The 14,161-nt window shown below is 44.9% G+C and overlaps 1 protein-coding gene across 1 annotated transcript in view; it reads right to left on the bottom strand.

The window, feature by feature from the left end:
* LOC112262722 (polypeptide N-acetylgalactosaminyltransferase 9-like) overlaps positions 1 to 14,161 on the bottom strand; it is a 125,098-nt gene that overhangs the window by 82,131 nt on the left and 28,806 nt on the right. Inside the window, exon 3 of the mRNA XM_024438451.1 lies at positions 2,076 to 2,242. Within this exon, the coding sequence (XP_024294219.1) occupies positions 2,076 to 2,242 (167 nt within the window). The remainder of the gene's footprint in view (positions 1 to 2,075; positions 2,243 to 14,161) is intronic.

Below are 14,161 nucleotides of genomic sequence, written 5' to 3'. Positions count from 1 at the left end.
TATTCCATGGGTAACACATGTGTTGTTTGTCTCGCACTGCTTTGCTTTATCTTGGCCAGGTTGCAGTTGTAAATGAGAACTTGTTCTCAACTAGCTTACCTGGTTAAATAAAGGTGAAATAAAAAATCTAATCAAATAAAAATTTGAAGCATGAAATTCACACATATTGTACCGTACTGGTAGCCATAGGATTTCAGGGTGGTAATGTTAAGGTAGTGAGAACATGCCTAGTGTTAGGCAGGTAGCCATAGGATTTCAGGGTGGTAATGTTAAGGTAGTGAGAACATGCCTAGTGTTAGGCAGGTAGCCTAGCAGTTAAGAGTGATGGACCAGTAACCAAAAGGTCACTGGTTTGAATCTCTGAGCTGGCAAGGTGGAAAAATCTGCCATTCTGCCCTTGAGCAAGGCAGTTAACACACAACATGAACTGCTCCCCAAGTGTCAATGATGTTGATTAATGAAGCCCCCTGCACCTCTCTGATTCAGAGGGGTTGGGTTAAATGCAGAAGACACATTTTGGTTGAATGCATTCAGTTATGTAACTGACTAGGTATACCCCTTTCTTTCCTATAGATTTGAATTCCAACAGGCTCATTAAACCGTTTACATCTACAACTATGTTTAGCTGGAACAATGAATGAATGTTTGGGACTGTTGCTGTATGGTATACACAGCTAGACTAAACCCTGATCAGGTAGAACATGCATTTAGCTCCCCCGCCCGCCCAGCTATGGCTAAGGAGCAACCCTGAAAAGAAACCTCTCAGCAACCAATGAATGTCCCAGCTAAAGGATGTGTGTCAGAGAGACAAGAAAAATATGTTCCCTGTGTGTGACTCATTATGCCACTGTGCTGTGCCTCAAGTAGCCAAGCCTGCATGTTAATATTCTAAAGTCACTGGAGAGAACAGCTTCTACATGTGCACGCACACATAACCTTCACCAATCACAACCATTAAACAATGGGGTATTCAGAGAGGGGGGAGTAAGTGGGTTGGTATTTTGACGCAGCGGCTGCCATTTGTGCCTACCTCGTTTGGTTTAAATGGTTGCCTATTGCCTCTATGGGGACACTAGGCATGTGCCAATGTTGACTCTTGGTCCTCTATCAAGATGTTATTTATGCGCCTCCTCTCTGCGCCAGCCTGGGGGATGCTGGGACTAAGCCCAACTCCATGCCAAGTGATGGAGGGCCAAGTGTCGGTTGGAATCTAGTTCATTGTCTCTGTCCACTGAAACAGGCAGGCTTCTGGGAGTCGGGGCTGTGCGGGGCTGGCTGCCATGGGGTGTGCAGGTGTGTGGAAGCAACCAAAACCTCACGCAGACCAAATCACAATGGAGATTTTTTTCTGGTTATTTTTTACACTCACTAACAGTGTTCAATAGCACACCCCTGAGGGTTCTTCATCCCTCTCTCACCCACTCTATACTTTTCCCTCGTTCATTCTCCTCTCTTCTCTGAACACACACACACAGACAGACAGACAGACAGACAGACAGACAGACAGACAGACAGACAGACAGACAGACAGACAGACAGACAGACAGACAGACAGACAGACAGACAGACAGACAGACAGACAGACAGACAGACAGACAGACAGACAGACAGACAGACAGACAGACAGACAGACAGACAGACAGACAGAATCCCACTTAAATTGGACATGTATTTATTGTTAAGAAACTTGACTTGTTTGTTTTATAAGGGAATTGACACCGCTGGCACTTTTCCCACACACAAACAGATGCAATTCTTTGTTTGTGACACCACCCTCCACTTTTAAAGAGACAAACATGAATTGGAGAAGTAATGTTTGTGGAGCAATAATCCAAAACAAAATGCAGTAACACAGGGATTGTGGTTCTTCTAATGAAATGTTGGAAACAATCTAGTAGAATCTTCTGGTTTTGCTTGCTCTTTAAGATCTAGGTCAGCAGACATTAGCAGCACTGTGACAAATGCTGATGATAAAAGGGCTATATAAATTCAATTGATTGATTGATTGAGTACAGCCACAAGGAATGAACAGTTAGATGGTTATACTGAAGAAGCATCGAGACTAGAAGTCTTACCACTGTCGCTGTTGTCGTCCACCAGGATGATCTCCTTGAGAAGGTGTGCAGGGGTGTGGTTGACCACGCTGTGGACGGACCGCAAGATGACCGACAAGGCCTCGTTCACAAAGATGAACACCACTGAGATCTGAGGAAGATCCTCTGGGTAGGTCAACTGCTTGCACCTGTAATGAAACAAATCAGACCGTTTTAGAATTATGGAACACAATTCAGGATTTGGAGAGTGAAAAGGTCAAAGTGAGCTGCCTTCTTTCATTTGAACAAATTAAGTTTTGTTTGGATGTTCTAAACATTAATTGTATGAGACAGAATATGTTGAAATGCAAAATGTATGAAGAGTTGTGTACGTACTGTATGCTCAGTGAATGAATGTTGTTTTATATTGTTGTCCCCAGAAGCGTAACACGGTCCCAAACCATTTTCTGACAAAGCAAAGTGGGGGAAATAGGAACACATATCTTTCTTGTGAGGGTTGTAGCAAGGGAAAGCTGCAGCCTGGCTGTAAATGGAAGAAGCAGCGCTGTCCTGGCTAGCTCACTCTCTCTGTCTCTGTCTCTCTGTCTCTCTCTCTGTTTCTCAATTCAATTCAAGGGCTTTATTGGCATGGGAAACATATGTAAACATTGCCAAAGTAAGTGAAGTAGATAATAATCAAAAGGGAAATAAACAATAAAAATGAACAGAAAGCATTACACTCACAAAAGTTCCAAAATAATAAAGATATTTCAAATGTCATTATGTGCAAATAGTTAAAGTACAAAAGGGAAAATAAATAAACATCTCTTTCTCTCTCTCTCTCTCTCTCTCTCTCTCTCTCTCTCTTTCTCTCTCTCTCTCTCTCCCTCTCTCCCATTTCAGAAATTAAGAGTAAACATTACACTCACAAAAGTAAAATAATAATATAGACATTTCAAAGGTTATATTATTGGCTATGTACAGTGTTGTAACAATAGTTGAAATACGAAAGGAAAAATAAATAAACAGATAAATATAGGTTGTATTTATAATGGTGTTTGTGCTCCACTGGTTGCCCTTTTCTCATCACAACATGTCACAAATCTTGCTGCTGTGATGGCACACTGTAGTATTTGTGCTGTTTCACCCAAAAGATATAGGACTCCATCAAGATTGGATTTTTTTTTCAAATTCTTTGTGGGTCTGTGTAATCTGATGGAAATATGTGTCTCTAACATGATCACACATTTGGCAGGAGGTTAGAAAGTGCAGCTCAGTTTCCACCTAATTTTGTGGGCAGTGGGCACATACTGTAGCCTGTCTTCTCTTGAGAGCCAGGTCTGCCTATGACAGAGCCTCTCTCGATAGCAAGGCCATGCTCAATGAGTCTGTACATAGTCAAAGCTTTTCTTAATTCAATTTTGGGTCAGTCACAGTGGTCAGGTATTCTGCTACAATGTATTCTCGGTTTACTGCAAAATAACATACTAGTTTGCTATTTTTTGTTGATTCATTACAATGTGTAAAGTTATTATCTTTTTGTTATCTCATGGCTTGAGAATCGCTTCCTTTTACTTGGTTGTAGAATTTAATTGCTCTTTTCTGGATTTTGATCATTATCGGGAATCGTCCTAATTCGGCTCTGCATGCATTATTTGGTGTCTCTTTCTCTCTTTCCAGTCTCCACAGCCAACAGTCCCTCTCTCTCTCTTTCTCTCCTCTCTCTCTCTCTCTCTCTCTCTCTCTCTGTCTCCAGTCTCCACAGCCAACAGTCCCTCTCTCTCTCACTCTCTCTTTCTACCAGTCTCCACAGCCAACAGTCTCTCTCTCTCTCTCTCTCTCTCTCTCTCTCTCTCTCTCTCTCTCTCTCTCTCTCTCTCTCTCTCTCTCTCTCTCTCTCTCTGTCTCCAGTCTCCAGTCTCCACAGCCAACAGTCCCTTTCTCTCACGCTCTTGCTCTCTCTGTCTCCAGTCTCCACAGCCAACAGTCCCTCTCTCTCTCACTCTCTCTTTCTACCAGTCTCCACAGCCAACAGTCTCTCTCTCTCTCTTCCTCTCTCTTCCTCTCTCTTCCTCTCTCTCTCTCTCTCTTCCTCTCTTCTCTCTCTCTCTCTCTCTCTCTCTCTCTCTCTCTCTCTCTCTCTCTCTCTCTCTCTCTCTCTCTCTCTCTTCCTCTCTCTCTCTCTCTCTCTCTCTCTCTCTCTCTCTTCCTCTCTTCCTCTCTCTCTCTCTCTCTTCCTCTCTCTCTTCTCCCTCTCTCTCTCTTCTCTCCTCTCTCCTCTCTCCTCTTCCTCTCTCTCTCTTCCTCTCTCCTCTCTCTCACACTTTCTCTCTCTCTCTGTTACAGTGTTGAAACATTGTGGAAATAGTTAAAGTACAAAAAGGAAAATAAATAAACATAAATATGGGTTGTATTTACAATGGTGTTTGTTATTCACTGGATACCCCTTTCTTGTGGAAACAGGTCACAGATCTTGCTGCTGGGATGGCACACTGCAGTATTTCACCCAATATATATGGGAGTTTATCAAAATTGGATTTGTTTTCAAATTCTTTGTGGGTCTGTGTAATCAGAGGGAAATATGAGTCTCTAACATGGTCATACGTTTGGCAGGAGGTTAGGAAGTGCAGTAAACAGTAAACAGGAGACATTTGACTTCAGACTCTAGTAGGGTGAGGCCGGGTGCTGCAGACTGTTCCAGTGCCCTCGCCAATTCGTTCATATAAAGTGCATTTGAAAAGTATTCAGAACCATAGATTTTTTCCACATTTTGTTACGTTGTAGCCTTATTCTAAAATGGATTCCATTTTTTTCTTCTCATCAATCAACACACAATACCCCATAATGACAAAGTAAAAACAGGTTTTTAGGAATTTTTGCAAATGTATAAAGAAATAAATACTGAAATATCTATTCAGACCCTTTACTCTGTAAATTGTTGAAACATCTTTGGCAGTGATTACAGCCTCGAGTCTTCTTGAGTATGACGCTACAAGCTTGGCACACCAGTATTTGGGGAGTTTCTCTCATTCTTCTTTGAAGATCCTCTCAAGCTCTGTCAGGTTGGATGGGGAGCATCGCTGCACAGCTATTTTCAGGTCTCTCCAGAGATGTTTGATTGAGTTCAAATCAAGGCTCTGGCTGGGCCACTCAAGGACATTCAGAGACTTGTCCCGAAGCCACTCCTGCGATGTTGATTTGTTTATTTATTATTATTATTTTTTATTTCACCTTTATTTAACCAGGTAGGCTAGTTGAGAACAAGTTCTCATTTGCAACTGCGACCTAGCCAAGATAAAGCAAAGCAGTTCGACACATACAACAACACAGAGTTACACATGGAATAAACAAACATACAGTCAATAATACAGTAGAAAAAGTCTATATACAGTATGTGCAAATGAGGTAGGATAAGGGAGGCAAGGCAATAAATAGGCCATGGTGGTGAAGTAATTACAATATAGCAATTAAACACTGGAATGGTAGATGTGCAGAAGATGAATGTGTGAGTAGAGATACTGGGGTGCAAAGGAGCAAGATTAATTAATAAATACAGTATGGGGATGAGGTAGTTGGGTGGGCTATTTACAGGTGCAGTGATCTGTGAGCTGCTCTGACAGCTGGTGCTTAAAGCTAGTGAGGGAGATATGAGTCTCCAGCCTCAGTGTTTTTTGCAGTTCATTCCAGTCATTGGCAACAGAGAACTGGAAGGAAAGGCGGCCAAAGGAAGAATTGGCTTTGGGGGTGACCAGTGAGATATACCTGCTGGAGCGTGTGCTACGGGTGGGTGCTGCTATGGTGACCATTGAGCTGAGATAAGGCGGTGCTTGACCTAGCAGAGACTTGTAGATGGCCTGGAGCCAGTGGATTTGGCGACGAGTTTGAAGCGAGGGCCAGCCAACGAGAGCGTACAGGTCACAGTGGTGGGTTGTACAGTATATGGGGCTTTGGTGACAAAACAAATCAAATCAAATCAAATTTTATTTGTCACATACACATGGTTAGCAGATGTTAATGCGAGTGTAGCGAAATGCTTGTGCTTCTAGTTCCGACAATGCAGTAATAACGAGCAAGTAATCTAACTAACAATTCCAAAAAAAACTACTGTCATACACAGTGTAAGGGGATAAAGAATATGTACATAAGGATATATGAATGAGTGATGGTACAGAGCAGCATAGGCAAGATACAGTAGATGATATCGAGTACAGTATATACATATGAGATAAGTATGTAAACCAAGTGGCATAGTTAAAGTGGCTAGTGATACATGTATTACATAAGGATGCAGTCGATGATATAGAGTACAGTATCAACGTATGCATATGAGATGAACAATGTAGGGTAAGTAAACATTATATAAGGTAGCATTGTTTAAAGTGGCTAGTGATATATTTACATCATTTCCCATCAATTCCCATGATTAAAGTGGCTGGAGTAGAGTCAGTGTCATTGACAGTGTGTTGGCAGTAGCCACTCAATGTTAGTGGTGGCTGTTTAACAGTCTGATGGCCTTGAGATAGAAGCTGTTTTTCAGTCTCTCGGTCCCAGCTTTGATGCACCTGTACTGACCTCGCCTTCTGGATGACAGCGGGGTGAACAGGCAGTGGCTCGGGTGGTTGATGTCCTTGATGATCTTTATGGCCTTCCTGTAGCATCGGGTGGTGTAGGTGTCCTGGAGGGCAGGTAGTTTGCCCCGGTGATGCGTTGTGCAGACCTCACTACCCTCTGGAGAGCCTTACGGTTGAGGGTGGTGCAGTTGCCATACCAGGCGGTGATACAGCCCGCCAGGATGCTCTCGATTGTGCATCTGTAGAAGTTTGTGAGTGCTTTTGGTGACAAGCCGAATTTCTTCAGCCTCCTGAGGTTGAAGAGGCGCTGCTGCGCCTTCCTCACGATGCTGTCTGTATGAGTGGACCAATTCAGTTTGTCTGTGATGTGTATGCCGAGGAACTTAAAACTTGCTACCCTCTCCACTACTGTTCCATCGATGTGGATGGGGGTGTTCCCTCTGCTGTTTCCTGAAGTCCACAATCATCTCCTTAGTTTTGTTGACGTTGAGTGTGAGGTTATTTTCCTGACACCACACTCCGAGGGCCCTCACCTCCTCCCTGTAGGCCGTCTCGTCGTTGTTGGTAATCAAGCCTACCACTGTTGTGTCGTCCGCAAACTTGATGATTGAGTTGGAGGCGTGCATGGCTACGCAGTCGTGGGTGAACAGGGAGTACAGGAGAGGGCTCAGAACGCACCCTTGTGGGGCCCCAGTGTTGAGGATCAGCGGGGAGGAGATGTTGTTGCCTACCCTCACCACCTGGGGGCGGCCCGTCAGGAAGTCCAGTACCCAGTTGCACAGGGCGGGGTCGAGACCCAGGGTCTCGAGCTTGATGACGAGCTTGGAGGGTACTATGGTGTTGAATGCCGAGCTGTAGTCGATGAACAGCATTCTCACATAGGTATTCCTCTTGTCCAGATGGGTTAGGGCAGTGTGCAGTGTGGTTGAGATTGCATCGTCTGTGGACCTATTTGGGCGGTAAGCAAATTGGAGTGGGTCAAGGGTGTCAGGTAGGGTGGAGGTGATATGGTCCTTGACTAGTCTCTCAAAGCACTTCATGATGACGGATGTGAGTGCTACGGGCGGTAGTCGTTTAGCTCAGTTACCTTAGCTTTCTTGGGAACAGGAACAATGGTGGCCCTCTTGAAGCATGTGGGAACAGCAGACTGGTATAGGGATTGATTGAATATGTCCGTAAACACACCGGCCAGCTGGTCTGCGCATGCTCTGAGGGCGCGGCTGGGGATGCCGTCTGGGCCTGCAGCCTTGCGAGGGTTAACACGTTTAAATGTCTTACTCACTTCGGCTGCAGTGAAGGAGAGACCGCATGTTTCCGTTGCAGGCCGTGTCAGTGGCACTGTATTGTCCTCAAAGCGGGCAAAAAAGTTATTTAGTCTGCCTGGGAGCAAGACATCCCGGTCCGTGACTGGGCTGGGTTTCTTCCTGTAGTCCGTGATTGACTGTAGACCCTGCCACATACCTCTTGTGTCTGAGCCGTTGAATTGAGATTCTACTTTGTCTCTGTACTGGCGCTTAGCTTGTTTGATAGCCTTGCGGAGGGAATAGCTGCACTGTTTGTATTCAGTCATGTTACCAGACACCTTGCCCTGATTAAAAGCAGTGGTTTGTGCCTTCAGTTTCACACGAATGCTGCCATCAATCCACGGTTTCTGGTTAGGGAATGTTTTAATCGTTGCTATGGGAACGACATCTTCAACGCACGTTCTAATGAACTCGCACACCGTATCAGCGTATTCGTCAATGTTGTTGTCTGACGCAATACGAAACATCTCCCAGTCCACGTGATGGAAGCAGTCTTGGAGTGTGGAGTCAGCTTGGTCGGACCAGCGTTGGACAGACCTCAGCATGGGAGCTTCTTGTTTTAGTTTCTGTCTGTAGGCAGGGATCAACAAAATGGAGTCGTGGTCAGCTTTTCCGAAAGGGGGGCGGGGCAGGGCCTTATATGCGTCGCGGAAGTTAGAGTAACAATGATCCAGGGTCTTTCCACCCCTGGTTGCGCAATCGATATGCTGATAAAATTTAGGGAGTCTTGTTTTCAGATTAGCCTTGTTAAAATCCCCAGCTACAATGAATGCAGCCTCCGGATAAATCGTTTCCAGTTTGCAGAGAGTTAAATAAAGTTTGTTCAGAGCCATCGATGTGTCTGCTTGGGGGGATATATACGGCTGTGATTATAATCGAAGAGAATTCTCTTGATAGATAATGCGGTCTACATTTGATTGTGAGGAATTCTAAATCAGGTGAACAGAAGGATTTGAGTTCCTGTATGTTTCTTTCATCACACCATGTCACGTTGGCCATAAGGCATACGCCCCCGCCCGTCTTCTTACCAGAAAGATGTTTGTTTCTGTCGGCGCGATGCGTGGAGAAACCCGCTGGCTGCACCGCTTCGGATTGCGTCTCTCCAGTTAGCCATGTTTCCGTGAAGCAGAGAACGTTACAGTCTCTGATGTCCCTCTGGAATGCTACCCTTGCTCGGATTTCATCAACCTTGTTGTCAAGAGACTGGACATTGGCAAGAAGAATGCTAGGGAGTGGTGCACGATGTGCCCGTCTCCGGAGTCTGACCAGAAGACCGCTTCGTTTCCCTCTTTTTCTGAGTCGTTTTTTTTTTTTTGGTCGCTGCATGTGATCCACTCCGTTACACTGGTTGTAAGGCAGAACACAGGATCCGCATCGCGAAAAACATATTCTTGGTCGTACTGATGGTGAGTTGACGCTGATCTTATATTCAGTAGTTCTTCTCGGCTGTATGTAAAGAAACCTAAGATGACCTGGGGTACTAGTGTAAGAAATAACACGTAAAAAAAACAAAAAACTGCATAGTTTCCTAGGAACGCGAAGCGAGGCGGCCATCTCTGTCGGCGCCGGAAGTACACACTAAAAAACAGATGGCACTGTGTTGGAATCTATTTTGTAAATGACGTCGAGGATTGGTAGGATGGTCAGTTTTACGAGGGTATGTTTGGCAGCATGAGTGAAGGATGCTTTGTTGCGAAATAGGAAGACGATTCTAGATTTTTTTGGGGATTAGAGATGCTTAATGTGAGTCTGGAAGGAGAGTGTACAGTCTAACCAGACACCTAGGTATTTGTAATTGTCCAAGTCAGAACCATCCAGAGTAGTGATGCTGGACGGGCAGGCAGGTGCAGGCAGCGATCGGTTGAAGAGCATGCATTTAGTTTTACTTGCATTTAAGAGCAGTTGGAGGCCACGGAAGGAGAGTTGTATGGCATTGAAGCTCGTCTGGAGGTAAGTTAACACAGTGTCCAAAGAAGGGCCAGAGGTATACAGAATGGTATCGTCTGCGTAGAGGTGGATCAGAGAATCACCCGCAGCAAGAGCGACGTCATTGATGTATACAGAGAAGAGTCGGCCCAAGAATTGAACCCTGTGGCACCCCCATAGAGACTACCAGAGGTCGGACAACAGGCCCTCCGATTTTACACACTGAACTCTATCAGAGAAGTAGTTGGTGAACCAGGCGAGGCAATCATTTGAGAAACCAAGGCTGTTGAGTCTGCCGATAAGAATGTGGTGATTGACAGAGTTGAAAGCCTTGCCCAGGTCTATGAATATGGCTGCACAGTAATGTCTCTTATCGATGGAAGTTACGATATCGTTTAGGACCTTGAGCGTGGCTGAGGTACACCCATGACCAGCTCTGAAAACAGATTGCATAGCGGAGATGGTACGGTGGGATTCGAAAAGGTCGGTAATCTGTTTGTTAACTTGGCTTTCGAAGACCTTAGAAAAGCAGGATATGATAGATATAGGTGTGTAGCAGTTTTGGTCTAGAGTGTCGCCCCCTTTGAAGAGGGGGATGACCGCGGCAGCTTTCCAATCTTTGGGAATCTCAGACGATACGAAAGAGAGATTGAACAGGATAGTAATAGGGGTTGCAACCAGATCATTTTAGAAAGAGAGAGTCCAGATTGTTTAGCCCGGCTGATTTGTAGGCGTCCAGATTTTGCAGCTCTTTCAGAACATCAGCTATCTGGATTTGGGTGAAGGAGAAATGGGGGAGGCTTGGGCGAGTTGCTGTGGGGGGTGGAGGGCTGTTGATCAGGTAGGTGATGTCTTGGCTGTGAGCATAGGGTCGTTGTCCTGTTGGAAGGTGAACCTATGCCCCAGTCTGAGGTCATGAGCGCCCTGGAGCAGGTTTTCATCAAGGATCTCTCTGTACTTTGCTCCATTAATCTTTCCCTCAATCATGACTAGTCTCCCAGTCCCTGCCACTGAAAAACATTCCCACAACATGACGCTGCCACCACCATGCTTCACCGTAGGGATGGTGCCTGGTTTCCTCTGGACGTGATGCTTGGCATTCAGGCCAAAGAGTTCAATCTTGGTTTCATAAAACCAGACAATCTTGTTTTTCATGGTCTGAGAGTCCTTTAGATGCGTTTTGGCAAACTCCTAGTGCACTGTCAAGTGCTTTTTACTGAGGAATGGCTTCTGTCTGGCCACTCTACCATAAAGGCCTGTTTGGTGGAGTGCTGCAGAGATGGTTGTCCTTCTGGAAGATTCTCCCATCTCCACAGAGGAACTCTGGACCTCTATCAAAGTGACCATTGGGTTGTTGGTCACCTCCCTGACTCCAGCCCCTCAGTTTGGTCGGGTGGCCAGCTCTAGAAGAGTCTTGGTGGTTCCAAACTTCTTCCATTTAAGAATATCAGAGGCACTGTATTCTTGGGGCCCTTAAATGCTGCAGACATTTTTTGGTACCCTTCCCCAGATCCGTGCCTCGACAAAATCCTGTCTCGCAGCTCTACGGACAATTCCTTCAACCTCATGGCTTGGTTTTTGCTCTGACATGCACTGTCAACTGTGGGACCTTATATAGACAGGTGTGTGCCTTTCCAAATTATGTCCAATCAATTGAACAAATTATTTGATCTATTTTAGAATAAGGCTGTAATGTAACAAAATGTGGAAAAAGTCAAGGGGTCTGAATACTTTCCGAATGCACTGCATATGTTGATGAGGGTGGGGCTCAAGCTGCATCCCTGTCCTACCACACAGCCCTGTGGAAAGAAATGTTTGTGTTTTTTGCCAATTTTAACCGCACACTTGTCTGTGTACATGGATTCTATAATGTTGTATGTTTTTACTCCAACACCACTTTTTTTCCAATTTGTGTAGCAGACCCTCATACTAAATTGAGTCAAAAGCTTTTTTTAAATCAACAAAGCGTGAGAAGACTTTGCCTTTGTTTTGGTTTGATTGTTTGTCAATTAGGGTGTGCTGGGTGAATACTTGGTCTGTTCTACGGTAATTTGCTAAGTACATTTTCACTGAGGAAATGTACGAGTCTGTTGTTAATAATAATGCAGTGGATTCTCTCTCCCTCCAGTCTCCACAGCCAATAGTCTCTCTCTCTCTCTCTCTCTCTCTCTCTCTCTCACTCTCTCCAGTGTCCCTCATTCTCTCTTGCTCTCTCTCTCTCTCTGTCTCTCCCTATCCCTCCTCTCTAACTCCCTCCCTCTCCTCCCCACGCTCTCTCTACAGACCAGGAGCTCAATTGCTCCCACTGATTAGGCCTCACACCAACATCATAGTAACTGGAACTGTGGAGCAGTGATTCTAGTGATTGGAATCCGATTTCATGTTGCCGTTTTAAATGACCCAGTTAATGAAATGAATAGCACACAACCACAGTCATGGTTGCTGCTGTACACAAGCACACAAACAGGCACCAGACAGTAGCACTTTCATTATAGATGCTGTTCATTATCATAGCCGGTTGGACTCCTCCCATTGCATTTACCTAGGGGTTTCACAGTAGCGTAATACTTTCCAGGCATCTAGAGGTAAAGCGGGTCACACTGAAACTGATTCCTATGGCAACCACTGGTACACATGATCATCTTGTAAACCATCCCCCACCAGCATCCTAATTATATTTCAACTGCAAACCTCTTTACGCTTCCCATGCTTGTTATGCTCAACAGTGCTGTGTTGTTTCATCTTCTATTTTTCTGGTGTAATCTGGTGATAATGAGGGTACTAGCCATAATGAGATGTTTACATTTTTGAAAATTTCTCACGTTTAGTTGAAATTAAATGTTTATGAGGCGGTGTAGGCAGAACTGCATCACAACAAATTGATCCAAACTTAAATTGACTACTAAATATTTTCCCTCTAATGTGCTTCTTCATGTTCACTCTCTCTTGCTCTCACAAAGAAAAATATTCCTTTAATAACATGTACTCTGCAATCTACACATTATGCTCATTCAGCCTGGCCTCAGATCCATACGAAGCATACTACGCATATTTATCTGCACCTCCAAGACATATAATATGTACTAATGGTCTAGATACTTTAGACAGAAGCAAAAACAGTGATGTTGGTCGGGGAGGATGGATGTGCATATACCATGACTCCCTAGCAATCCAAAGGTTACGTGTTCAAGTCGCGCCAGAGACAACTGTAACATTATAGCTAACTCTACCCCTAACCCTTATTCTAACTTTTCATCAATTCTGTTATGCCAAACTTTGTTGTTTTAGTTCTCCTAACATTTAACGTAAATCATCAATTCATAAATAAATTCAGGAGGCTGAAGAAATTCGTCTTTTCACCAAAAGCACTCTGATTTGATCCTAACCTTTGTTGTTAGTTCTCCTAACCACCAATGTAAATTCTCCCCGTAAATTCTCCTTTGTTGTTACAACGCAACAAGCAGCCTGGCCTCAGAGACATACGTATAATACTCTACGTCCGCCGGATGGTTGTTGTCCTTGATGATCTTTTTGACCTTCCTGTGACATCGGGTACTGTAGGTGTCCTGAAGGGCAGGTAGTTTGCCACTGGTGATGCGTTGTGCAGACCGTGGTACAATTGCCATACCAGGCGGTGATACAGCCTGACAGGATGCTCTCGATTGTGCGTCTGTAAAAGTTTAGGAGTGTTTTAGATGCCAACCCAAATTTCTTCAGCCTCCTGCGCCTTCTTCACATCACTGTCTGTGTGAGAGGACCATTACAGTTTGTCTGTGATGTGTACGCCGAGGAACTTAAAACTTTCCACCTTCTCCACTACTGTCCCGTCGATGTGGATAGGGGGCTGCTCCCTCGGCTGTTTCCTGAAGTCCACAATAATCTCCTTAGTTTTGTTGACGTTGAGCGAGAGGTTATTTTCCTGACACCACACTCCGAGGGCCCTCACCTCCTCCCTTTAGGCCGTCTCGTCGTTGTTGGTAATCAGGCCTACCACTGTAGTTTTGTCTGCAAACTTGATGATTGATTTGGAAGCGTGCATGGCCACAGTCATGGGTGAACAGGGAGTACAGGAGAGGGCTGTGAAAGCATAATCGTCGGGACCCAGTGTTGAGGATCAGCGGGGTGGAGATGTTGTTTCCTACCTTCACCACCTGAGGGCGGCCCGTCAGAAAGTCCAAGACCCAGTTGCAGAGGGCGTTATCGAGACCCAGTGCATAATGACGAGTTCGGAGGGCACTATGTTGTTAAATGTTGAGATGTAGTCAATGATCAGCATTCTTACATAGGTATTCTTCTTGTCCAGATGGGATAGGGCAGTGTGATGGTG

This window comes from Oncorhynchus tshawytscha, linkage group LG12 (assembly GCF_018296145.1).
Source record: "Oncorhynchus tshawytscha isolate Ot180627B linkage group LG12, Otsh_v2.0, whole genome shotgun sequence".
Taxonomy (NCBI): Eukaryota; Metazoa; Chordata; class Actinopteri; order Salmoniformes; family Salmonidae; genus Oncorhynchus; species Oncorhynchus tshawytscha.
The sequence above is the reverse complement of the archived record's forward strand: the minus strand, read 5'-3'. Positions and strand labels throughout refer to the sequence as shown.